Below are 26488 nucleotides of genomic sequence, written 5' to 3' on the forward strand. Positions count from 1 at the left end.
CAGGCCTTTCCCATGGATGGCCAAGGGCAGTGTCTGTGTGGGCAAGGGGGAGCCCAGCCGGGGGCAGCTAGGAGCCAGGTACTAGTGAGGAGAAAGGTGTGCATGAAGGAGGGAGATGGCAGCAAGGGACAGACTCACTCCATGATAGCGGAGGGACTCCTCACAGGAGACTGGATGGGGACGGGGTCTGAAACTTGATGGGTTGGACCCAAAGCTGGTTGTGAAGCTGTGCCGGAGGGACCCAGAGCCTCGGTTTCCTCTCAGATAAAGACAGGGACAGTTTCCGATCCCCCACCAGGAGTGGGGAAGGGGGCAATACGCCTGAGGGCATGGGAGTGAGGACAGGGTACATCTGCGGGGAACGGGCTCTGGACACCCCTGCCAGGCAGCCCTGGGGCTCGGCCTGTGGCTTCCTGAAACGCAGAGACCGTGGCGGCCTCGCTCCCCGGGCAGGGGTGGCCGGAGGGCCCTGGCAGTCTGAGGGGAGGCTGCGGCCCCCAGAGGAGACAGTGTCTTTTGGGGCTGATTTCCGTCATCTCTTCCCCCCTACATCAGCTTCTCCTCCTTCTGTGATGAGTTTGATTTCTCTGTCTGTCTCTCGTCCTCTGCCACGGCCTCCTCCCCTTTCTCTGGCTTCCTGCCCAGGGCTGGGGTGTCCCCAGCAATGGTCCCCAGGACTTTGGTGCTGTGCTCCTGAGCTTTGGCCCTGAGGGCAGCAATGCTATTTTCTCTCAGTTCCTCCTGGGAAATGGTGGTTTTAGGATCTGGGCCCCTCTCTTCCTTGTCGCTCTTGTCGAGCTTGGGCAGGGCCTGGCGTTCCACCTCCGTCTTCCTTCCTGCCTCAGCCGCTGCCTCCAGAGATTTTTTGTGCATCCCTAAAAAGAATTGTTGGTATTCGGGTTTAGAAAAGCGCCTGGGCATGGGAAAGCCATCTTGAACTGAAAACAGCAAAGATAAAGAGAGGCCAGAATTAAGGAAAAGCAGAAACCCTTGCTTCAAACAGCAGTCACAGAGAGCCCGTCGCTCCGAGCCCTGCGCGAGGGCAGCCCAGCCAGCTCTCTCCTGGGGACAACCTGACCTGAGGGTCTGCAGCACCGCGCATGCGGGGCATCTCTGCGTGGGAGCACCAGCTGGCCCCATGCTGGTGGCAGGCAGGGCTGAGTGGGGACCCTGCTCTCAGCCATGGCTACCTCAAATTGGAGGGATGAACCTGCCCCAGCAACCTACTGGGGATGGGCCAGAACCAGGAGCAGATGTATCTCCACTTGACAGGACCAGTGCTAAGAGTGGATGAGCACACTCTGGTCTGACACCACACATTGGCAGGGATGTTGCCAGCACAGGGGAGTCACAGCAGGATCACACTGGGGAGCCTCTGGGTCCTGTCAGATGGGAACATACCCAACTATGGGACCACGATGAAAGAGGATGAGGATCTTGCACAACCGTGCAGGTGCTTGAGCCAGACAGAGAGCAGGGAACTGGCAGACTCACTAGTGGACCAGACAGAGATCTCCCATTGCTATTCCCATATGTCTTCCTTCCTCACACAACCCACCCCTCTATCTCTCTCCGTGTCACGCAGACAGAGGACAGGACAGGCATTTTAAGATGCCAGAAATTAGTTTGGGGGCAGAATCAGCCTGAAAGATCAGAACGCAGGAAGCAAAGAGCAGGAGTGTGATAGGGTATCTGCTACTTCCATGCCTACACCATCCCTACCCCCCCTGGAAAATAAAGCAAAACCAGGCAAAAATGTAGTACCCTCAGCTGCTGAGGACAGCAGGAGAGAACAGTGTGTTGCTCCAGAAAAAAGGGAATCCAACCCTGGGACAAGTGCAAAGACAGTGGGTCCCCACACCCCACACAGCGTCACCTGCGCCCCTCAGGGGAGTTAGACCTGGACAACCTCTTGCCTTGAGCAAGGGAAGGAGCCTGCTCTGGGACTGCACCCAGGGGACACTCACACCACAGGAGCTGAAGGCTGAGTGTGGGAGTTAATTCCTGCCCCAGCCAGAGCCTTGGTGGAGGAACCTGGGCTGTATAATCCCTCACTTGTCCCAGCAGCTTATGCATTCCCACAAGTCAGGATCCAAGGACTAGCAGGTGTCTGGGACTAGCAGTCAGACCCTACTGCTGAGAGGCTGTGTCCCTGTTCAGGGATGTCGGGGCGGACGGGAGTGCAAGTAATTGCCTCCCCACATTCAGTGTTTTCCGCATGACTCAAGTTTCTTTGCTGTGCCCCCGCCGTTGTGCCAGCCCCCTCACTGCCCCCACGAAGGCGGCTGCTCTCTTACCCAGGAGCCAAGGGGCGCAGGACTCCATGATGCCATCCTTGGCAGACTTGAGGATGGACTCGGGCAGCGGGATGGAGTGGCGCACCATGGCACCGTAGAGGCCGTACTCCGCCATCACACTGCTCCTGCCCCAGCACTTCTCCCTCTTCCGCCACTTGGCCCGGCGGTTCTGGAACCAGACCTGGGGCGGGCAACAACAGACACTGCGGGTTATGGGGGTGGGAGACATGTTGTTCCCATCCCTGGACAGCCTGGGCACCACGCACGTGTGCTTGTGCAGGGGGATGAAAGTGGGCGCATGCATGTTCCTCCCCAGAGCAGCGGTGGCCTTCTGCCCCCACACAGCAGCTGCTGTGCATTTCTCTCCCCCRCCCCCCTCCCTTGCAGGAGCGACAAGGGCCAAGCGTAAGAGCAGGTCCCATCCCTCTCTGCAGGATATAATTAATTTCCCATTGCAGTGTCTCTTTCTAGTGGCTTTTGGCTCTCGTGCCTAAGATTTTCCTTCATTATTTACTGGGTGTCTAAGCTGCGGAACAGGGCTGTGCGCAGCGGTGCCTGCAGGGAGGGCTGGGCTGGGGGCGGATGCGCTAGAGAGGGGAAAGGCAGGAGAAGGGGGAGCTGATCTGTGCAGTTCACCCTGAATTCCCAGTTTGAAAAGCCCCTCATCTTCTCAGAAAATTGGCAGAATAATCTCTGAGCTGTGACCTGGGGGGCAGCGAGCAGAGACGCAGGCGGCAGTGGGGGGGGGGGGGGTGCGTGCAGAAATCTATTAGTGTTCACTCTCTGATTTCCATTCCTCTTGTCTCACTCACCCTCCTCCCTCCCCTTATTCCCTCCCTTCCCGCAGAGCAGAGGCATCAGCTTTAGATGAAAAATTGCTCGAGGTCTATTCAGAAGGAGGCAAAGGAAGAGTCAGCCCCAGGGGCAGCCCAGGCCTGATTGAAAAATAAGTTAATTTCAGTTTGAATCGATGGGCCTCAGGCACTGAAATATCACGGGAAATTAAAGCAGCTGGTCCCCAGGGAATCACGCCATTGACCTGCGCTAATTAATGCCACAGAGTTACCAGTCCCCTTTCTGAGAGGCAGCCCCTCCCTCCCTGTGGACACCCCAGACACCTCCTCATTTAACTAATTAGACTCACAGAAAATTGGGTGTTAATTTGTTTAGTTTTTTTTTTCTTCTATTTTTTCCCCTCCCTTTCCCGGAAAGTACACGGCAGAATGGAAATGAATGGTGGGGTCTCGCTGGCAGATGGATGCTCGGGGTCACTCCGCAATCTTCTCCGACTTGATTGCTTGATTAGGTCGTTAGCACATTAAAAAAAAAAATTGCTTGCCGTCTGGCGCTGGCCTGATGAGTGGGATGAGGCGGGAATCGCCTGGGTAATTTATCTTTTTATACTGCAAAGAATTTGATTTCAATCTGCAGATATATGGAGGTGCCTTTGACACCTGTTTAACATTACAGAGCTGACAGCTTAACCCTCTGTTGCCTCTGCTGCCCACAGCCATGGTGGGGCCCAGGCTGCAGTGGGGAGCACTGGGGGGCTGGGACCAGCCTGGGGTCCCCAGCTCTGCCATGGGGACCACAAGAGCAACACCTTGGCATGGAGCAAGGTCCTGCTCCCAGCCACGGCTGTCTTTGCAGTGGAAGGTGAGCTCACCTCCTCTATGGGAACTGCACAGCATCCAATACCTTATGGGGACAGATTTGCTTCCTCAGCTATTTCCTAGGATGGGCCAGGAAGGATAGTGTGCGCACACAGCCAACTGTGGGAAAATAAATCCAGCCCTTCCAAGCCAGCAGGGTGGGAAAAGATGGGGGCATTAGCTAGGGAMGATCCAAGTTGCTCTTGCTGCAGCCTCTGTGGCAGGAGGCCCTGGTGGCAGGGGGGCAGGTAGAGGGCAGGGCAGGCAGGCAGTTTGCTGGTGGCCGGTAATAGGCTGCCAGCTTTGGTCTTTCCTAGATCTCAGCTGCTGTGATCCCAGCTTCTCCCAGCAGAAGACACTGTGCATGTCAGAGGGATTTTACAGCCAGGCTGCATTGTGAAACATGTCACACCAGCATCTCCATCTCCCCTGAATGCTGAAAAACAACCTGATTTACTCTCTCATTCTGTGGGTAGGTTACTCTTGGGCCACTGTCAGCTGTGAATCCACTAAGATCTGAGCGAGGACCCTCAGGAGAGCTCAGCCTCCCTCTCTGACCATGTCACCAACTAGACACAGCACAAAGCACAATGCGCGGGTTTGCTCGTCGTCCTGTCAGCGCCACACTGCCAGGGTCYGTCACTCAAGGCCATGAGCTCCTCCCCGCCTTGGCATGAGATGGGCCRAGCTGGAGGGGGCTGGGATCATTCCCTCTCCAGCTGCAGCACAAACCTTTTTTGTCTCGTCTAACCCACCATGCAGGGGTGGCAAACCCCTGACACCTTTGTGCTACAAGAAGGCAGCTTGACATACTGGGCCCAGGAAAGGGGTCTTTCCTATTTTGCCCTGGATAAACCAGTACAGTTACTTCCCTCACTGCAGAGCTCTCCTCTATTTCCCTTTGCCTCAGGGAGAAATTCCAAGGGACAGTGTCTGCAGATCTTCCTTGGTTTGGGGCTAAAATGACATCGCTCCATGTATCCAGAGCAGCTTGCACAGCTTGCCTCTGTGCAGCTGCATTTATCACCAGTTATCACACCTGGGATCTCAGCCAGGCACAGGTTTTCCCTGCAGGTACCAAGCACATAACTTTTTAAACCCTTCACAATCCTTTTACCCCAAATGCCTCCTCACTGTTGTTTTCATCACCCCTCCCTTTTCCCTTCTTCCTGCCKTCATGTCTCAAGCATCTTCCTCAGTGCCTCGTACTCCCTCCTTCTGTCCTCTCTGCCCACCCTGAGGGCCCAGGTCCTGGCCCTAGCTCGCCCCGGCCCTGCTGCTGCCCTGGCCTCTGCCCGCACTGCATTTGTGGTGTCAATGAGGCCTCCCAGCACTGTGACTAGACATGCTGCCACCAAGCTTCCCCATCCCAAAAGCACTGTCAAGCAAATGCAGAAAACAGCACAAGCTTTGTCCATTGGCAGCCCAATTTTGACTAGAGCCAGTGGAAAATTTTGTCAAAAATGCCGATTCAATCGCAAAGAAAAACTGCATTTGGCCAGTAAAAGTATAATGAAAATTATCTGTAGCTTTCTTCTGAATGATTTATTTTAACCTTGTCCATGTAACACATGTAAAATCTATGCTATAAAACCAAATGGGAAAATCAAAATGACGTCAACACCTTTGTAAGCTCATTTTGAGATTTCCCAAATAACTTTTTGTGATTTGATGTGAATTTCCTGTTGGTTTTGATATGGAAAAAGGAAGCACTGAAATGCCAGATTTTCTAGTAGAATGAAAATCAGGAGGGTTGACTGCCTTGTTTTGACACCAGGAGCCATATCTTAATCTCAGGCATGAAGTCCATTGAAACCAATGCTGTTGAAACCTGAACATTCATGGGATCAGAAACTGATGCAGCATCTCTGCCACAACCCCTGTCCCAAACAGCATGGTGGAAGAGCTCCAGGATGGCACTTTCCACTCCCACACTGTTTCAGATCAGCAGAATTATTCCCTATGACCTGTTCTCAGGATTTTGCCCTCATTCAAATGGTTCCATCAGTGGGGCTTTCTTCTGGGAGAAGATGTTACTGCTTTCTTCAGTCTTGAGAAAGATTTCTTGACATGTTACCAAAATTTTCCTTTGCCTTGATTCTGAGCTGAATCGTGCAACAGTTTTAGTAATTCTGAGGTATTTTCAGCTATGTTGATATGTCAGCCACAACTTCTGAAAATAAAGGTATTTATAGGCACCTCMCTTTTCTTTCCTTGACTGGAGATGGTTTCACCCTTACACTTCCATTTACTTGCAGTTTTGATATTGTGTCTTCTTGGCTGCTGTAGTCTTTGCTTTGAGATGTTTGTTCTACAGCTTCTCTTGTTCTGTAATATTTGGGCTGCTTCAAGCAATGTTTAGGTTTGTCCATGTTTGTTCTTGTCCCTTCCCATTATGTGGGTCAACTCAACTTTGTAGAATGCTTATTTATATGGATATGTACCACACACCTTGCTTCTTACCATATAGGTTTTGCTTTCATCTGGTTCTCCATTGGACAGCCCAATGTACAGTGAAAAGACTGTGTATTTGCACTTCCACACTTCACAAGCAGTGGCTGCAAGCCGTTATCAGTTTCAGACTGTGGTTACTGAAGCATGTCTGATGTTTTTGCAAAGCTATCACAATCTGATGGGCAGAGGTGGCTTTTGGACAAACATGCTACATCTTAAGATCATTTACATCTTTTTATTATCACATGAGCACCCTCTGTGAAAGATGTGGCACTTATTCCAAGAAACCTGTCCTGAAAAACTGGCCAACAGAGTAAAGAGGACAAATTTGTCCTGTTATCCTTTGGCTCTTCAAGGAAGAGCAACCAGAAAATCCAAGAACCAGCCTCTTAAAAGACATTAGTTTTAAGCAGGAGGAGAAGGACGGGAATTCTGTGACTTAGAGAAGAAAGAGGGAGTACAAAGTACTTGAAGAATTAAGAAAGGACGTGCAAAGAAAAAGAGATGAAGGATTTTGTAGGGAAGGGATGAGCCTAGAGTGAGAGTCTGGGAAGAGATAGTGGTGGGTGGAGCTGAGCAGGGCATGGTAGGAAAGACAAGATGCTGACAGGGTGGAGAGGAAGCTAATGGAGTAGCCTGAAGAGCAGAGCAACCTGCTAAGTGCTTGCCTGTAGATCCACTCCTCCAAGGCCCAGAGCATTCAAGGGCACCTGAGGTAGCCCCGAAGTTTATGGCCTGAGCGGACAGTGGTCAGGGCTACATTGCACAGACCAAACCCCTCTGTGCTGTGTGGCACTACTGTGTCATCTGTGCCTGTTGTATCTTCCTAAATGAAAGGGACCCTGTAACCTTCAGGCTGCCCTTCTTGCTGGGGGGCCACACTGGTTGCCAGCTACCTCCCACCTCTCTGGACTGTTACAGTCTCACTGACATCTTGCTGTCCATGGACTGGTTGCTGCATAACAATCACTTTTACTTGCTCCATGGCTTATTATGCTCTGACTGCCACTCCCAGGCTGTGTCCTTGTCTGTCACTTGATGGAGTGCCTCATGTTCACAGCCCAGGTGGGCCCAAACAGAGAGAGATGACAGACACCAGGGAGCTGTGCACACCTGAGCACAGGGCAAATCAGTCATGGACACGGGCAGACATTTCCTCTGGTTCAGACACTCAGCTGTGAGTAGACAGTCACTACTGGAGATTTCCAGGAGTATACCGTCTTCACCCAATTTGTGGTCAGTTATAGCTTCTTTCTCTGCTCAGCTCAGCCACATGTCAGATTTTTCTTTTTGCTCTTTTTTTCTGAGCTGTCTCTGGGTAACAGCAATATGGGTTGTTGATCCCATCTGCTGGTAGCCCACACGTTGGAGAAATTCAGCCATCCCATATTGGCTAAAACCACCTTCTTCTTACCCTTTCCCAAGGGCAGGAAAGAGGGAACAGGGCAGTAGTAGCTGAGATCTTGCATATCAGATGAAGGCGATGGCCACTCCACACTTGAAGGAGCCTGACTTGCCTCAGCAAGACCTAGCTGGTCTCTTTAAAAGAGGATCTGGCCCTGCTCACTGGCTTTCCTTAACTAGGCAGGAAAGGGGTATATTTCTGTGAGGTAGCATGGTATTTGCAATGCTTAATGCTCATGAAATGCATCTCTGCTGATTGCTATCAGCAGTACAGCTGTTTCCATGTGTGCTCAAAGCCCTTTTCTGTGACTCTGTCACAAATTTAGCATTTTCCTTGCAGCAGAACATGCTGGTATCTGGATTCTGCCTGTATGTGCACTCCTGCTCTTTAGCAGCCCAAAGCCCCTCTCCTGGGTTGCTCCTGAGGCACCACAAGTGCTGCCCTAGGCACAGGAAGGGCTGGATCTGGGGCTGTGACTCTCCCCAGCTGAGGGGGGCAGCAGCCACAGCACACATTAACAAGGCTGCTCGACCCCTGCAATGCACCATCGGTAGGACAAGACAAAGCTCACTTCACAGTGTGTGCTGCAAGTTCAGGTAAGCCTCTGCACCCCACAGTACCTACAGTCTCTTTCACATTCACTGTTTTTGGTCCTCTAGGCATATCAAAGCTGAAAAACCAAGACCCATTGCTTTGTAAAACACGCTTTCAGCATGAAACAGGCAAATGTAGGGTGGTCACATAACACCTTGCTCAAAGGGGATCTAACCATCAACAAAATCCCTATCATTTGTTCAGAGCTGAACATCACACGCTCCCTAATTGACACTTCATATTATTATTGGTGGTGTAGAAGAGCAAATTGTATTAGGAGGAATCTCTCATTTTGCAAAGGGATGTGAGACTCAGTTTGCCCTTGTTATCTACATTCATCATATTAATTAGTTTGTTTACCTAATCAACTCCTGAAACATGGTCTGCTAAAGAGAGAAGTCTCCCTGATGATAGCTGTGATCTGGGAACCTGAATTAGCAATGGGATATTTTAAGGGTTTTTTTAGGTTGTTAAATTTCCTTGGCCCCTACTTTCCAAGCTGAGGAACACAGACAAGAGAGCTAGCAGTGGCCATTTTTTTGTCTTTCTAGTTAAAGTTTTATACCACACACCCAAGCATTCCCCATCCATTAAAGAAAAATTCTAGGCTTGATAATGGTGAATTTTTGCTTCATCAAATCTCACAAACCACCTTTGACACAGTATTTCAACAGAGGTCTTTCAGTCAATGAGCACTGCTTTATGGAGCACAGGGATGGTCACAGACCGAGCCGGTGCATGCTAAAAYGTCCACTAGATGGCCACAAGCAAATGCACATATACACACACATGCATGCACGCACGCCAGCACTCTGCCCTGCCAGCACGTATATTTGCCACGTCACAGGGAGCAGGTAAGCAGGTACACAGGGCTGTTGGCAAACCAAAAACTAGGGAAAGGGACAAAAATCCCAAGAGTTCCCCCACCAGCAATGCCCAGACGGTCTCCCCTGCACATGGACTAGCAGCCATTTTCTTCCAGGCCTCTTTGCTCTCTGATAGTACCTGTGGCTCAAACATTAGGTTGCTTTCTCAGGGGAGCCGAGCTATTGCTCTGCACAAATCCTGCAAAGGAAGCCCTTTCTGACACTGAGCTCTTCAAGTGAGAACACAGCAGAGAATCACTGCCCATCCTAACCAGGAGCCTCGGAGCTTTCTGGACTTCCCCTGTGACATTGCCTCGGGTGATAATCTGCTGTCATGGTCCCACTGACATCATGGTGCTGACTGGTCTCTGATCCAACATGTTCTTGTCCATCCAGCGCCTTGCTCTTCCCTGAGGGATCCAGCCATCTCAGGCTGAACTGTGGAGATGCTGAACTACTCATATTCATCCAAAGATCTCTTCCCTCCCTGGTATTTACTGCCATGGAAAACATGCAGACATCCTCACTAGCGCTCTGTACTTTCTGATGTTCCTTTCCCCACCAGCCTGCCCTGGACTAATCCTGTCACCTCACTGTATGCCATCTCAGGGTTTCTCAGTGCGAGTTCTTCACACTTGTGCAGTCTCCAGCCATACACCTGTCACTTCCCTGTTCAGATCCCATCACTGAGTCCAGTCGTGTACCAGCTCAGAGCTCCCCCTTTTCACCTCCACACCCAGGGGCCCCATTGCCATCTCAGCATGCTGTACTTCCTGATGACTATACACATCCCTTTCTACCTCCTTCCTTTCCATGTCAAGCCCCTACCATGAGAATAATCAAAATGGAAACCTCGCTGAAAAGACAGTGATGCCCTTACCCTCGTATCAGTGGGGTCAGCAGCCCTAGCTGGGTTAAATTTAAGAACATAAGCACTGCAAAGAAAAGATTGTCTTCCTCTGCGCATCTCTCCATCCACGCTCACGGGCCCCATGACTGTATACTGAATCGCCACAACAGCATAAGATCTGACTGGGGTGGCCTGGGGCCTCCCCGAATCCCTTCCCCATAGTGATCACCCCAGGCCAGTGTGTGCTTCCAGCCAGGTGCTGGGCCACCCTGAAGTGCCCAGGAGGGAGCAGTCTGGCCTGGCTTGAAAACTTTCTGTCCCCAGGTTGCTAGCGGAGGCTGCACCACTTCTGTAAACCTGGAAACAGTTCACCGCTGTCTTTTCAAATGTAATGTCAAAATTATTGGCAGTGTTTATGGTGACATCACTTTCTATGGCTGGTGTAAAACAGATATGAAGTTAAATGAGAACAGTAAAGGTTGCACATGGCCTGCATGGCTGATCACAGGACTCATCATCCCTGTTGCTTGCCGAAAAGCTAGTAAAGAGCTTCCTGAGCTCACATTAGAAAGAGTAATTCCTGTACATTGCACAACAAAAGCTCTTCTTTGTAATAGCTGTGGTCGTCTCTGCCCCACAGCCACATACCTTGGGGAGGGTAAGTGGGGAATTCATCAGCAACTCTAACGCTATCCCAGTCTTCTCCTTTTTCAAGACTGGCACTTGATACTCATGGTCTGACCAGCTACTGGCCTGCTCCTCTTCTGGATTACTGACCAAGACTGTTCCAGGAGAAAATACATGCTGTCTTTCCTCCTTCTAGCAGTGTTTTAAGATCCTTTCCAGGTTGGTATCAGGTCATCAAGCAGCATAGAGACAATGGTGGTTCCAGAGAGAAATTTAGATGTGGTAGTATCAAGGGCAACAGATGTGCCCTTGAGTTTCCTAATATTTTTCTTTACATGGATGGTGTGTGCTATTATCCCATCTCTGGAGATATGGCTAGGTAGACTAAGCAAAGGTTATTTTGATCTCTCTTCCTTGACCAACTCTAGAGGGAAGAAGCAGGTGGGCTGCACCAGCACACAGGGGACTCTTGCCTGCACTGTCCTGCCAGGTTCTGTGCCAATGCTCTCATGCCTGAGGCTCTGAGCAGCTACAGCATGCTGCCAGCACTAATGCTAGCACCCTTGCTCAAGAAGTACAGATGTCCCTTGCGATCTGATGCAGTTTAGAAGAGAGAAAGGAAACAGCTTGTTTAAGATCAGTCCTAGAAAAGCAGAGGTGATACTTGTTCAGAGGGGATGGCAGCTGGTCCTACCAGCAGTTGTTTTGGCTTTACCCTTTGAAAAACAAGATAGAATGAATCCCTCACTGCTCCAGGCACTCAGCTAACAGATCAAACAGGCATGCTTAAATGATCCAGGAGACAGTACTCTTCCCTCTTGAACACAGACATGATTTCTTGATCCAAGCTTGGGTCTCCTCTAAGCTAAACTAGCTTACAGGGTACTCAATCAACACAGGCTCAGTATGGCACCTAGCAAGAACTTACGGCATTCCCATGCCACACATCTTACAGGCCAGGCTTGCCTCTGAATCTAGATCTTAAAAGCACTAAGTGGGCTGAATATGGCTACAGGTTGTACTGCATCTGACTCTTGCAGCCAAAGCTGTAAAAATCTCACACTGCCTACAGACCCCAGTGCCACTTCCCATCACTGTGACYCTAATCCTGCTCTTTCCAGCCTCCACCAATCCCTTGTGGCATGTGCTGCCTGCACAGGCCTTCAGAGTGAACTTGAAGTAGGGGTAAAAGTGGCACTGGAGGGAGCCACCAGCACACAAAGAGGGGCTGGAGCTCTGTGTTTTGGCTGCCTCTGACCCTGTTTCCTGAGAGGCAGCAAAGATGCCACACAGACTGGAGCACATCTAATGTGTCTCTCCAGAGGAGATGTGCACTCTGCAAGTGCTGCTCTCTATGCTGGGATTCACTGGGAGCCAGACTGACCAACAGGCTTGTCACTTTTCAGGCTTCATGGTGATTTGTCTTCACAGCAAGGTAGACACAAAGCAACAGAGATACATCCTGAACGAACGGCGGAGGCATGACAGAAGTGAGTCAAAGAAAATAAGGGGAGGGAAAGAGCCAAGAATCATGTTTTAAACTATATGCCCTTGGTAAGTCATGTTTTTCACCTGGCCTTACTACATCATGTGGCAACACATTTTCTCACACTTCCTTGCATGTGACCTTCAAAAAGCAGAAAACTATCATCAGGTGCAGAGCTCCTGTCTTCCGCAAAGAGAAATAAGTGTGCACACGATGTGCATTGTACATATAGTGAGTTCAGTGGTTCAGCACACACCTGATCTGTACAGCAAATGCATCCCTGAGACATTGGCTTCATCGTGGTCAGATCATGATGCCATGATTTTCAGATTCCCAGCTGACCGACAGCTTAGGTGGAGCTACTGCTCCATACAGGCTGCCAGATGTCTGGACATGATGGCTAAATGCTCAAATACCTCTTTTCCTAAGATGCTATTGGAAAAACAGGAAAAGTAGGAGGGTGGTAGGTGTACAACAGATGCAGGAAAGCTGTCAGGGATGCACACCTTGTCCTAGTCCCCACAAACCCAGGGAGACATTTGTCACTAACGCTAAGGGTGATACTGCACAGAACATCTATCCTATGGGTACTCGCGCTGCCAAGGGTAAGCCTGGCCTCCACTAGCCAAACTGAAATCCTGTCTGCGTAATTTCATGTTGCCTCATGTTCCCATTCTGAAACTCCTGTGCAGCTCCTCCAGCACAGGGGAAACCTTAGCACAGGTCTTTATAAATAGCCATATGCAGTGTGCTCCATGAACCTTAACTGCTGAGAGGTCACAAGGGGTACACATCGTGTTATCACCTTCGTTTTAGAGCCAGGCAGGGCTGTCAGAGGAGAAATGGCACATTCCCCTCTATGACAACTTTCAGTGGGAACCAAAACCAGAACTTGGGGAAAATCAGACTTCCTTCCTCATCAGAAGCTGTGGAACATTGCCTGCTCTCTTGCGCTGCCCCTTGCATACCAGAAGGAGCTGCATGTTGACGCTTCTTTTATCAGTACACACAGAGTAAGGAGCAAAGGTGTGCTCTGCCATTCTCCAGAAAGACTGCAGGAACCAAAGGCTGTGGATCAGCAAGAGACAGTCTCTGCAGCACTATGTGGTGCCCGCCATTTCCTGACGCAAGGTTTAAGCCCATCCTTGAGAGCTTGGGGATAGGTAAAAAATACCTTTGGAAACTTGTTAAGCGTTGTAATAAGTCATAGCATGTTGCAGTAARTCGCAACATATCATAGTAAATTTCCATGCAGTAACTTGGATTGAGCACCAAAAGGGGTGTACAGGAGAAAGCTGCAATCCTTTATAGGTAATAGTCATTCTTCTGTTTTCCAACATGTAACAGTTAAACACTTTCATCTTGTTCATTTTATCTTGATGATGAACAAACTTACACTGTTCTTATTTTCTACAGTGGTGTTCTCTTAAGCCTCCATTGTGTTGTATGTACATGTGTGCACACACAAATACAAAAGTCTACTAGAAATTTTTCTGTGTTGAAATCACCAGCTAAAAAGTTGTAGAGCTTCCCCTGCACCTGATCATCTTGTGAACTGTTGGTCACCTCCTTTAGGAAGGTACATAGCAAGGATGGTGTTTGCAATTCCTTGCTTCAGACAATAGGAGATCTCTAAGCACCCAACCTTAGCAACACCTTCTAGGGAAGGGGGAGGACCACCAGAGCCCAAGAGCAGGCCAGAACAGCCAGGACAGGCAAATACTGTGGCTGCACTATGGAAACCCTTCAGAGCTCTATGCCTACCATGTGTCTGCTCCTGGCTCTACCTCTTCCTCACCCTTGTGCCTTAGCTCTGTCTACCCTTAACCTTCTCTTTGTAACTCAAAACTCCAGGATTTTTCATGTGACACCTTACAGCTGCAGAAGACTCACCCCACACACACACAGGATGAGGAACCTTTCTTTCTGCCTCCACATCCCCTGTGCACTCAGTGCTGCCATGCCACCTAGGTCTCAAGCCAACACTGTCAGCTCTGGCTAGCACACAGCTCAGCTAATCGTGTGATCCACAAAACTGTCAAAACACAGCCTCCTTTCCACTGCAGCAGGGGGAGGCCTGCTGCTCCAAGGAGGTTTACAGATGCTCACCACACTAGGACAAGCTCACCAGGACATTCCCACATATGCCCATATACCAGCTTTGTCCACCTCATCTAAAATCTCCCAGGCAGGGACTTTCTTTTAGTTATACACTTAGCCAGTAAAGCCTTGATCTCAGTCAGGGCCATAATATAAACTCAATGAGCTGATCCACTCAACTAATAAATGACAGTCATGCAGGACACTCAATTAGAAGCATGGCAGTGAGGCCAAACATATACAGGGACCTAGAGATATCAGAAACACCTACAGGACATAAAACAAGTTATCTTGGAACAGACACCACTGACACATCTGGCTAAGACCAGTGATGGGCACAGATAATCATCCCATACATCTAAATAGTCAGGTCATTTTGGTCCTTCCAAGGGCCTGTTTCCCAATCAAAAACACTGCATACATGAGTATTCCCAAACAAGCCTCCCTCTGGGTGAACCAGGCAGTGCCCTTAGGCAATGGTAGCAYTGATGAGAAGATATTGCCCCCAGTAGCATACTCTGCCGACCCTGCAGCTGCAGATGAGCCAGAGCTTCCCAGAGGCGTGGGTGGACAGCCCAGTGATGCTGGTCTGGCTGAGCAGCATGGGTACATGCTAAGCCCATCCCAAGCTGGTGCTTGTCCGAATTGTAGCAAGTCAGCTCCAACAGCCAGGCAGAAGTCAGTCAGCTGGTTATTTCTAGAGCATGGAGAGGGTATATTATTCCCCACCTCACTATGCTTATTAATGCGCAACACACTCACCATAGGCCCTTGTATTAGTCACAGGAACATGACCAGGTATAAGCCATGCTTCACTTGCATGCCTTTGGTATGAATTTGGAGAGAAAACTGCAGCTCAGAGCTCTAATAATTAGCAGCCAAAGTACCAGCTCTGCCTATGTTCATACAGCTGTGAGTCTAATAGAAACCCACTGAAATGGGAAGCTGAGATCAAACTGAGATCAAACTGCACTTTTCACATCCAGCAGGCCCTAAACTACATGTCTCCAAACTAAATGGCTCCTGCTGCTCCCAGGGCAATGCTGCTCTGAGTAGACAGAGGAGTTCCTGATGTTTTCTCACAGCCTCTGGTCAAGGTGGTCTCTGGAAGCCACCTTTGTTGTAGGATATTGTAGCAACAGTTTGTCCTTCATCTCGGTTCCTGATTTCTCCTCCATAGAGGCCCTTTCCAGCCTCACCTCTGGGGAGATCAGGGCCATTTGTATGTGTGCTGAGAACAAGACTTCTCAACAGCTTGGTGCATGAGGAAGATGGCAGTATGATTTCTGTGTTTATGCACAGGCCTGTGCAAAACCACTTTCACAGAATACCCACAAAAAGGACAGTGAAAAGGAAGAGCAGGTTTGTACTGCCAGAGAAGAATCAGAAGAGCTTGTTGAGACCTACCAGGGTAAAAGATAAGCACTATAGAGAAAAATAGTCCCATTAAGAAATAAAGGGAAGAGTAAATTAACCATGTCTCTAAAGTGCCTGTGTTATTGAACTGTTAAAAAAATCTGTATTCAAAGCCAGGAAAGGAGGAAAACTTTATAATAAAGGGCCATTAAAGGAAAATCTTAACACACAACCATCAGCAGGTCCCTCTGCCAAGCATCCTAGGGCTGGAGGGGAATTAACTATTGAACTTGCTGGGCTGCTCAATTATTTTTTAAAAAAATCAGTTGAGAAAAACTGCAGAGGTATCAGAGGAAAGAGAAAAGAAGGTTCTACATTAACAGCAGGAGTGAATGCAAGTGTTCCCAGCACAGAGATTTAGGGTAGACTTTCCAGGAGAGTTTAAATGGTTGAGCAACCACAATGCCTAAGCTAACTCCAAAAAGTGTTATCCTTAAACTACTGTTGTTAAGAAAACAGAAAGATTAATACAGAGAGGAGAACCTGAGTTGTCACAGGCTGTCGTTAACTCTGCAGAGTCATCCCTCATTCTCCTCTTGGCTGCAGTGGGGAAAGTCCCTGCCAAGGTGCTTCACAGCAACAAGCTACAGCATATTTTTTGCCTGGCTGCTGTTCCACTCATGGGGAGCTGAGTGCCCCAACGCCTGTGGGTACCTGACCCTCAGTGACAGTCTCTCCAAACCATGGGCAAAACAAGGAAGGAGTAGTCACTGCAAAGCCCCATTTCACTCCTGCTACTGTGGAGGAGGAGACCAAAACCACAGTCCCTTACATTGGGACAGCCATAAACATCTTACAGGAAAAAGAATAGAAGACAAGGACAAACAAAGTTGTTATTTGATCTTCTGTCCTATTTAGAAAATTGCCCTGTGGCTGAAGGAACTCAGTGAGTGAACACAGAGGGATAAAGTGGTACCTGAGTGTGCAAAATATTCATACTTCTAGAGCTCCACCTCTGCACAAAGAAATGCCTTTTAAACTGCATCTACAGCCCCAGTTCTACCAGGGAAAATCCCACAAGCTGGGCAGGTTATATACATGGTCCAGGGAAGGCAGAAAAGTTCCCATTTCATAGTTAGCTGAAGAGATGTTCCAGAGCCTCCATTTTCCCCTCATCTACTGCCTCATTTTTCCTCTGCCCAAATGCATGCAGTGTAATACTTTTCAGATGGTAATCCTTTGGGAAGAGCTTGCACAGGCTCCTGCGCTCTCCCATCACCCAGCCCCTCTGATTGCTGCTGTGGTAATTAACTCCAAAACAAAGTTGTAGCACATGGACTGAAAACGGGCCATAGACAAAGGGTAATAAAACACTCCATTACAGAAAGGGCCAAATTAAACAACTCTTAATTGAAAAATGGATATGAATATGAATTTAGATCAACTAAACAAGCATGTTATTGAGGAGGCAGCAAAGTGGATGAACTCCTCACATACCAATTAAAGACATGGAGGCAGAGAAGCACCATACGCCATGAGGAACACTCATCATAATATTCTCACCAAGCCAGTAAGTTTGATTAGTTTTATTACTCTCACTTGTACACTTTCTACATTTTTAAAAGCATAGGGGAAGTTAATGACACTTTTCTGGTATCACACTGTCATGGCTTGCCCCAGTGATCAGGAATTATTGGAAGAGAAGGTATCCAGCCTATTTCATGATTAACTTCTTGCAGGGTTTTACTACTTGATGTTTAAGAGAAAGCCTGTTGAAATGGCTGGCTCACACAGCAGTAACCCTTTCAGTGTTTCCATCACCTTGGTAATCTACCTCCAACCATCCTAATAACCCTGGTAATTTACTTCCAGYTACATAATCTGCCATGAATCTGCTGTATAGAGATATGGGTAGGAACCCAGATGAAGCATGTCTCATTCTGGCCACTTTCTCTCCTCAGAAAGAGAGAGTCATCCTAAGATTTAGCAAGAATAGCAGATCCTCACCTACTGAGAGTTACAGTGACAAGCTGGAATCTCATAACCTTAGAAAAGTCAACAGCAACACTGTTTTCCATTGCACTAAGAAATCCCTTGACAGCCATTCCAGGCATAGATTCAGGAAAGGCCAGTGAGTGCATGGAGCAGACATCCCTGCTCAACACTTACACTGTGGGATTAGGACTAAAATTCATTGCTTTGCAAAAATAATCTATTTTTTAATCAGCACGTCCAGCCCCAGTAGCCAGGATCCTCTTTATCAGGGTCATAGATCCAAGAGTTTTGCCTTAAAATATTACAGCTGGACAGAAGAGATGCTGGTGACCACTGCAGCACCTCAATACAGTTCCAGTGCCAACTAGGAGCTAGAGATGGGTGAAAGCCAGACCAGTCCAAAGCTCATGGGCTGGCACATGGCACAGCTCTCCTCCTGAAGCAGGGTAGGAGGGAGACACCAGATCCTAACACTCCAGCAGCACCTGCAGCAATGCTCTGCAGCAAGCAGGAAAAGCTGCTGGGAGTGAGAGCAAGCCAGGGCTGCTGAAGTTGCACGAAGCAAAATTTCCCTTCACACTTTCCATCAAGTCTCTTGAGAGAACTCCATGGGTTCATCCCTGAGCTCCTACTCAGCACAAGACAGGTCCTTCAGCTCTTTCCAACTTGCAGCCTCTAAATATAGAACATTTTTGCAAAGCTGAACCAAGCTAAGCCTCTTTCTGGAAAAATACTCTTGGTATAAATGTTTCCTTCCAAATAAATACCTCTCCTGATTCTTCCATCCCTGTTCCCCATACATGGTGATACTGAAATGTGCTACTCTAACAGCAACCAAAACAATGCATTTTCAATTACAATTTTAGCTGCTCTGTTGTCTTTAGTTGAACTTCCAAAATTGTCTTTTTGCTATGTGATAAAGCCTGCTGGATGCACAGAAGATCCTCAGTCCTTAAACTGTGTTAGAAGCCCATGGGACAAACATCTTTAGTGTTTTTCTCTTATGTGAGCTATGCAAGCACCATATAATCATTTAGCAACAATAACTGCCAGATTTTAGCACTTTATTCCWTTTTTGTAATTGATTATCCCTTAAGAGATAAATCTAGTGTCCCCACAATGGCCATCAGGATCTTATTTTTTGGAAATACTCGTCTGATAAATTCGTTTAATTAGTAAGAGACATACCATAATGTCAAACATACCAAGCATTTCAATAATCCCAAATCAAACAGTTACTGAATTRTAATATTTTATATAGTGGGGGTTAAATTTTAGAAATGTCACATATTAATAAGTTCAATAAGAGCAACTTATCTAAATCCACACAATACATTTAAGAGACTGTTACGAGAAAAACACTGATTTAAGTTGAGTATCAGAATTCTTGTCAGCCTGAGGCCATCCATCTAGATTTGGAATCCCAGAATAGTCTGGGTTTATTTTAATAGCAGCACTTCAACTCTTCTGAATGTTATTTTAAATACGTTGATGAATGTAGTCTTTTTCAAGTATTTGCAAAATAGTCAGTGACGTCTGATCTGACTTGTGAAAAGTGTCTTATTAGAAAAATTAATTTTTTCCCATGTTGCCCAATGGGAGGATGCTCATGTTACTTCTAAGAGCAGCCAGCTCAATAAAGGAGGAAATAAGAAAGTGTGCTGCCTTGAAAAAAATACATATTCATCTTCTCATTAAATGAAGGATTTGAATATTTTTCCTGAATTCAATGTTCTCTCAAACAAGTAACTTTCTTGGCCTCTGATGGCTATTTGCAGTGTTCTGCTGAAGGTTTTATATGCAAGCAGTTCCTATATACCATTCTCTCAACTGCGCTCTTTGAATTTTACTTTCATATTGAATTCCATAAGTGATTTGCTTTCTTTGACTATTACCTCCTGAGAAATAATTCCATGAATGAAAATAAGGGGTAGTTATCAGTGGTAGGTGAGGCTCCTTTGTGAACCCACATGAAATGCTTCAAGAACCCACAGCACATGATGTTCAGAACAACCTTAGAAAACACTTTCATTAATGACCTACACGAGGGGGGAGAACAACATTGAAAGATGGGAGAAACTGCAAACACAATGAAAATGCCAAAATATAGAGCTCCCTTGAGCAGTTAGAAACGCATGCAAAAAATAAATTAAGAGGGTATGAAATTATAAGTATTATGAAGAAGTGAATAAAAATTAATTGCCAGCTATCTCTTCCAAAGGAGTAGTATGAGGCATTAAATGATGCTAATAGATTCAAAATAAAGATTTGCTTCACACATGTAGTTCTGCTGTGGAACTCCTTGCCAGAGGATGTTAAGATATTTACATGTGTTCAAAATCCCTGAAAGCTGTCAAAGTATTCAGCAAGTATCACTAGGTATTTGCCCTGGTCTCTTACTCTTCTGTAACATCCACCACTCACCACTGTCTGATCTTGTAGGGCTGTTATTATGCTTGCTAGCCAAAGTTAGTAAAGTGTTGTTTGAAACCCAGGACACTGAAGAAAAAAGCCTGAGGAGCAGATCTGTCTAAAAAAGGCTTGAAGTGACTGAACTATCACTAGACAAACAGATATGAAAGCAAAATAGACCAGTGCTAATTTGGGGCTGCTCCTGCAAGGAATCAGAAGCCCAGCTGAACCGGTGCAAACACATCTGGTGTGCAGCAAAAGGTTTTTGGTCCCTCTTTACCAGGAAAACTGGCAAACTGAATGTGTTTCACAGAAGAACCACATGATTAAGAGACCAGAGTGTGATTTATGAGGAATGATTTCAGAAATGATCTTTACAGCTTACTTAAGCAATGATGAAAGCCAAAAGTGACAGCTGGGAGAAGAAAACAGGTGAACAGCCTAGATTTATTTAAAGAGTGTAAACATCATAACAAGGGAAAAGTTTTAGACTCATACAAAGGGAGCTAAGTTAAAAAGGAACATGACGCAAAATATCAAGAAGCATGGTCAAGCTCAGGAATCATCTTGCCATGGCTTGCGACACAAAAGAGGTATGGACAAGGAAAACTTGATAGAATATGTGATAAGGGACAATCAAGTGCTAACTCCTTGGAGAGGGCTGTTGAAACTAACATTTCTCCYCCATCAGTGATGCTCAGGACTCTTTTGTATGACCCTGCCACAGGAGAAATGGTAGCTCTGCAGTTCAATATCTACTGTGTCACTAGACAAATCTCTACCTGAAAAGGCCCTTTATGGGAAATCAAAGGACCTTCCTTCCACCCCCAGCATCATATAAACTCCCAGCAGGTCTCTTCCCCCTTGATCTGGTGTCCTACAGAGTCACAAGTGGAGATGYGACCCTCCATCCAACTCACTCTGTAGAGGCAAAGCATCAGGGCTCATAGCTCAGAGCACAGTCCTAAGCCACCAGTTAAGATTTCAGGCAATGGGCCAATTTATTGTTTCTGAAGACTGCTGGAAACCCCATCAGCACACAGGATATCTGCAAGTCTGCTAGGTCAGCAAGAGTCTGACAGCACAACTGGATGAGAAGCACAACTTGCTTTTATAAACACAGCGCTCTTCATTGAGTGCAAGAATGAGGGGAATTAAGGAGACATGCTCAGGACTGAGGGGGAAAAAGGGCTGCTGATTTGCTGGGGAGAATCACCCTAGCCCTGGGTCATGCCTCCATGCCAGCATCAGTGTTACCTTGCTAAGTACCCTCTGTGCTACTTCCCATAGCCTTGGATGCTGCTCCCTTGAGGGTATCTCTTTAGCAAAGAAAGAGAAAAGGCTGAAGGAACAGATCAGAGGGTATTTGGCATGGGTGAGAAGGGCCTGAGAAAACAGAGGGAACCAGGAAAGCCAAGACCCTCCCCAAACCACTCAGCTCTCAGGTCAGCATCTCTTGTAGAAGCTGCTTTGTACCAGTCACAGAGGCAGCCAATGCCAGTGTGCAGAACAGACTAGTTTAATCCCAGCCAGCAAAGGAACATCACCTGCATCAGTAAAAATGGATCCAAAACTTGGCTACTACATTCCTGTGCCTTGTACAGCAACCCTGGGAGAGCAGGGTATGGGGAGGAGGGAGGCAGCAGAAGCTGCTGCAGTCCACCCTTGTGAGCTTTGCATTTTCTGTCCAAGTTCACCCTGCCTCCCCACTATCTGTAGCAGCCTTAGTCTTCTCCAGCTTTCCAGGCTATAATGATTTCTTGCACACTATCTGCTGTGCATGCCAAAGGCTGGTGCTGGCACAGGTATGCTTGGGCCATTCCTTATCACTGAAGGATTCACCACACAATGGTGATATTTCACACAGCCTCACAGTGGTGCAAAGGGACTAGCATGCAATTAAAACCCCAAACACTAAAAATTAAGAAAAGCCCGAGAGACTTTCAGGGAAGTTAGTTGCTATTTGAAGATGCAAAGGCAGTGAATGTACAGAGATGGTGCAAACACCTTATTGGGACTCAGGTATCATTCCCACACTGCAGTCATCCTACCCACAACRGTACTAGCTGCCCAATTCATCCCTAAGCATCGTCCTGTGCCCAAAGGAATGGAGATGAGCTCTTTCCCTCCCCAACCTCCCTCCAAACCTGGTCTCCATGCAGCTCTCTTGACTATACCACTAAGGCCTTGAGACTCTGCAGAGTCCTTCTTTGCACACAAGTTCCTTTGATGATGTAGGATTCCCTCTGTTGCCAGATTTTCCTCAGGTATCTATTTTCCTGTTTCACCCATGATATAATATGTAGGTTACCCTATAGACCTTGTGGCAGCTGCTCTGGAAGTTTACAGTCAGTACAGTACTTTCTCCCACCAAAAGACACAGTGCAACCCTGCACACACACACACACACCAAGTTGCCATTACAACACATCACATGTCAACATACAAACACCAAATACAAATCTGCAAAGAACAGCTGATCTGGCTACCTCTGCATTTAGAACAGGATCACCTGTGGAGATTTATTCAGAGATGTGATCCTTCCCATGCTGCTATCTTTCCTTCAGGAGGGGATGAACATGGCTGAGAGGGGCAGGATAAGAAGGTCCAAGAGATATGATTACCTGTATCCTGTCTTCTGGCAACTCTGTTTTCATGGCCAACATCTCTCTAGCATACACGTCAGGATAGTGGGCCTCATTGAAGGCCTTTTCCAGCTCCTCCAGTTGGTAGGATGTGAAGATTGTCCTGAGGGGAGTAAAACTCTTTGATCAAAAAACATAAGAGGAAGAACTAAAGGTGACAAAGAGTGAAAAAGGACACAAAAGCAAAAGAAACCTGGGTAACCTGGTAACACATAGCCTTTCCCCCCCACACACATCTGTCTCCTGTATTTCTATGCACAAAAAGTCAGGTCCTGGGGTGAAAGGAGAACGAGAAAATGCCAGAAGACTGCACTTTGCACAGTCACAATTCACCTTCCCTTTCAGGGACTTCCTTGTGGAGACCATTCCCACTACCTCTCACCCCTGACAGCTACCACTTTCCCTCACCCTCCCACATCCCTCACCTGGTGAACCACCCCCACCCACCCTGTCCTGTATCCAAGGGTTTCTTAACCCTTTGATCATCACGCTGAGATAAAATAGTCTGCTGTCAGCACCCCCTCTGGAGAAGTGTCCATCCCTTCCCCAGCTGCTGGTCGGTAGCCTCTTCACAAGCAAAGCAAAGCAGCCCTCCCTGAAGCCCTGCTCCTCAGCTCAATACTCCACAGGTTTTATCCACTCTGCTCCCTACCACCTTTAGCCAGTCATTTCCCTCAAGTGTAGCCCCTACAACCAGACCCCAGGGGCTGCTCCCTCCCCGATATCCCATTAGCTGCTCTCTGCCAGTTTACATTACCCCGTTATCCTCTAGAAATCCTCCCAGCCAGCCCTGCATGGACAGCAGCCCAACCTGCCGCTACACAGCCAGGTCTCAGCTCAGGACAGCCAAATTGAAAAATCAGCAGCTGGAAAGCCAAGATGGATGAAAGCCCATCTCCAGGGGATGGAGGAGAGGTCTCAGACCACTTCCACTCTCCCGAGTATTAAATCTCCCACCCTCAAAGCCCCTGGTATGCAAAACACAATTAAAAAAAGACAACACCAATCCAATGGTTAAAAAAATAAAAACTACAGCCTTTGTTCAGACTACATGTATAAATATATTATCAAACTAAGAAACATGTAGCTCTCAGAAGAGGGTAGRAAAGAGGAAAAAGTCTTTCTGAAATAAATCAGAATTTCAAAAAAGGCATAGGATTCCAGCTAGGGTGAATAGAAATTCTCAAAAATATCCTCTGCTATTCAAAATATAACGAATTCTACCAGATCGATCATGTTACTAACAAAAGGAGCATGCAAATGCAAGGGATCTGCTCSCCATCAGATCCTTATTTAAAATCATTCTTAAATCCATTCTCTTTTCAGACAGTTTTCCTTCAGCTCTGACAAATCTGTGAACTCTAGGAATTGCAGAGGTGCCTTAGCTCATGCATTTTCTCTCTGGGATCACAAGGTACATTATTCCAAATTTTATCTAGTTTAGATTTTAAGCATCTACTCCCACCTTCTTCTGGCAAGAGCTCCAAAGCTCAGCAATGCTCACTGACAGGAGGGTTTTTCCTGATGTTCAGCTTAAGTTTTCCCTTTTTAGGTACCCTATCTGTCCCTTTTGCAGTACACAATACACTCTCCCTTCTGATGTTTACATCCTCCAGATATTTGCAGACTCTTGGCCTGTCATCCCCACTCTCAATAAAACTAGCTCTCTCAACCATTTATTACAGAAAACAAAACTACGGCTAAATGTTACAGGTTTTTTGCTGCCTAAAACTGAAAAATAAAAAAAATCTAAATGATATTTCCTCTCTCCCATCTAAATTGTGACCTTCACACCAGTCCCTGCTGAGTTTCTCCCAGCCCTGAGCCCAGTCCAGTCCACAAAGGAAAAAAAAAAGAGTCCATATTTACTCGTACATATTTGCAGACCAACCGAACTGGGAACATTTGCCTCGGGAGGGACTCCTGGACTGGGACAAGCTCCCCAGACCAAGCCTCCTGTTGCATGAATAACAGGACGTCTCCTGGGATAGTCCGTCTCCTTCCACCCTGCATCCTGCTAAGCTTTCACTGGGGCATCTTTTAATCCACCCTTCCTGCATCGTGGCAGGATTGATTTAATTATTGCTAAATCACCCATGGTGGATGGTGTCTGGCCGTCCTTTGTCCTGACTCTCCGGCCACAGCAATGCCAGAACCCGGCACGGTATTTTTCGTTTCTGTTTATAAAGCGCAGGCAATTGAACTGCATTTTAACGGGAGAAGTCAGGCAAAGTATATTACCCAGACTATTCCCGAGGGAAAACCAAATCCTCTTAGTATCTCCCAAAGTGGATCTTTTCCTTAAGCAATTCACAAGCCTTCTTCAGCTTCTCTGCAGGCTGCGTCTGTTTCCCAATTATTTAATCCATTGCCGAAACTTTTATTTATAAGTAATAAAATATTTAAATCATCGGTAGAAATTGTCCCTTGCCGATAGCTGATATTAAGATTGCTATAATGCAGGGCAGGGGACACTTGATTATTTAACTGCTTTCGTTTGGGAGAGGTTGATTATTTTTTGCCCCCCCCGAACACTGGCGGTCTGCGTCCAGCGCAAATGTTCGCTAGCGGCTCAGTTGTGAGGCTCGGGATACCTGGATCTGCAGCCAGAAAAATAAAATAAAATGACACCTGTGGCCGGTTCCCTTGCTACTTATAGTCACGTCCCAAATCCGATTTATTTTGACCGAGGAGGAAGGAAAAAGGACCGAGCGCGGGGAGAAGCCGCAGGGGCGCCGGGTCCCCCTGAGCCGGGTGCCGGGAGGGGGTGCGCGGCCAGCCCGCCCCGGCGCGGGCGGCGAGCGCAGACCGGGCACCGGGCAGCGGTCCGGCCGCGGGGCTCGGCGGTGCCGGTGCTGGCGAAGGGGGCGGCGGGCGCCGGCGGGGCGGCGGCCCCTCTCTTACCTGTGTCGCCTCTTCTTTCGTTTCTTGCTCTGGTTTAGGGACGATTTGGACATTTTTCGGTCGCTCGAGGAGACATCCTCGGAATCTGCGGAGAGAAAGGCAGCAGCCGTGGGCTGGGGCTCCCTCCCCGCCGGGGCCCCGCTGGCCGGGCCGGCCCGTCTCGGGCCCGCGGCCGCCTCCGGCCCGGCGGCTCCGCTCTCTCCTTCGCCTCGGGGCGCGGGTTTCGTTGCCACCGCGCCGCGGCCGGTGCCGCCGCCGGCCGCTCTCTCCAGCCCGGATCGGCGCGGCGTGGCCCGGTCCCGGCCCGCCGAGCGGCCCAGGGCGATCTGCCCCTGTGGGGAGGGCTCGAGCCCGGGCCGGGCTCTCGCTCTGCCCCATCTCCACCGGAGTCGTTTGTTGGGCTGCTGTTGTCGTGCCGCTTCAAGGCAAAGACCAGCAATTTCAACAAAACCATTCCAAAATGATGGAGCTGCAGCCCCCTCCCCGGGACGAGGCACCCGCTGCCTCCTGTCCCAGCCCGCGGATCCCGGACTTCTCCGGAAAAATACCGGAGCGGGGGAAAAAAAGAAAAAAAAGAAAAAAGAAAAGAAAGGTTTATGGAGCCACCAGGAAAAACAAATACCCCAGGAACAGCTGGTGCCTGTCCGCGACCGCCACGCGTCCCCGGGGGTGACCGCGCCGAAGGGTGTGAGGGATCCGGCGGCGCTGCCTTTGCCCCGAAGGAGCAGCCGGGGGCCGGGGCCGGGACCTGCATTTCGATGCGAGCCGCTGTGCCCCCGCGGCGGCCGGCGCTGGCCCCGAGCCCCGGCCCGCTCCTGGCCCGCTCCGGCCCGGCACCTGCCCCG

At 48.3% G+C, this 26488-nt stretch overlaps 1 protein-coding gene across 1 annotated transcript in view; it reads right to left on the reverse strand.

Annotated features, from left to right (window-relative positions):
* Positions 1 to 500: 500 nt before the first annotated feature.
* VSX2 (visual system homeobox 2) overlaps positions 501 to 26488 on the reverse strand; it is a 26943-nt gene continuing 955 nt past the window's right edge. Inside the window, exons 2-5 of the mRNA XM_026090830.1 lie at positions 25644 to 25975; positions 22719 to 22842; positions 2298 to 2478; positions 501 to 875 (exon numbers count right to left, since the gene is read on the reverse strand). Coding sequence (XP_025946615.1) covers positions 547 to 875; positions 2298 to 2478; positions 22719 to 22842; positions 25644 to 25975 — 966 coding nt within the window. The 3' untranslated portion in view covers positions 501 to 546. The remainder of the gene's footprint in view (positions 876 to 2297; positions 2479 to 22718; positions 22843 to 25643; positions 25976 to 26488) is intronic.

The sequence above is a fragment of the Apteryx rowi genome, unplaced genomic scaffold (assembly GCF_003343035.1).
Source record: "Apteryx rowi isolate R43461 unplaced genomic scaffold, aptRow1 scaffold_88, whole genome shotgun sequence".
Taxonomy (NCBI): Eukaryota; Metazoa; Chordata; class Aves; order Apterygiformes; family Apterygidae; genus Apteryx; species Apteryx rowi.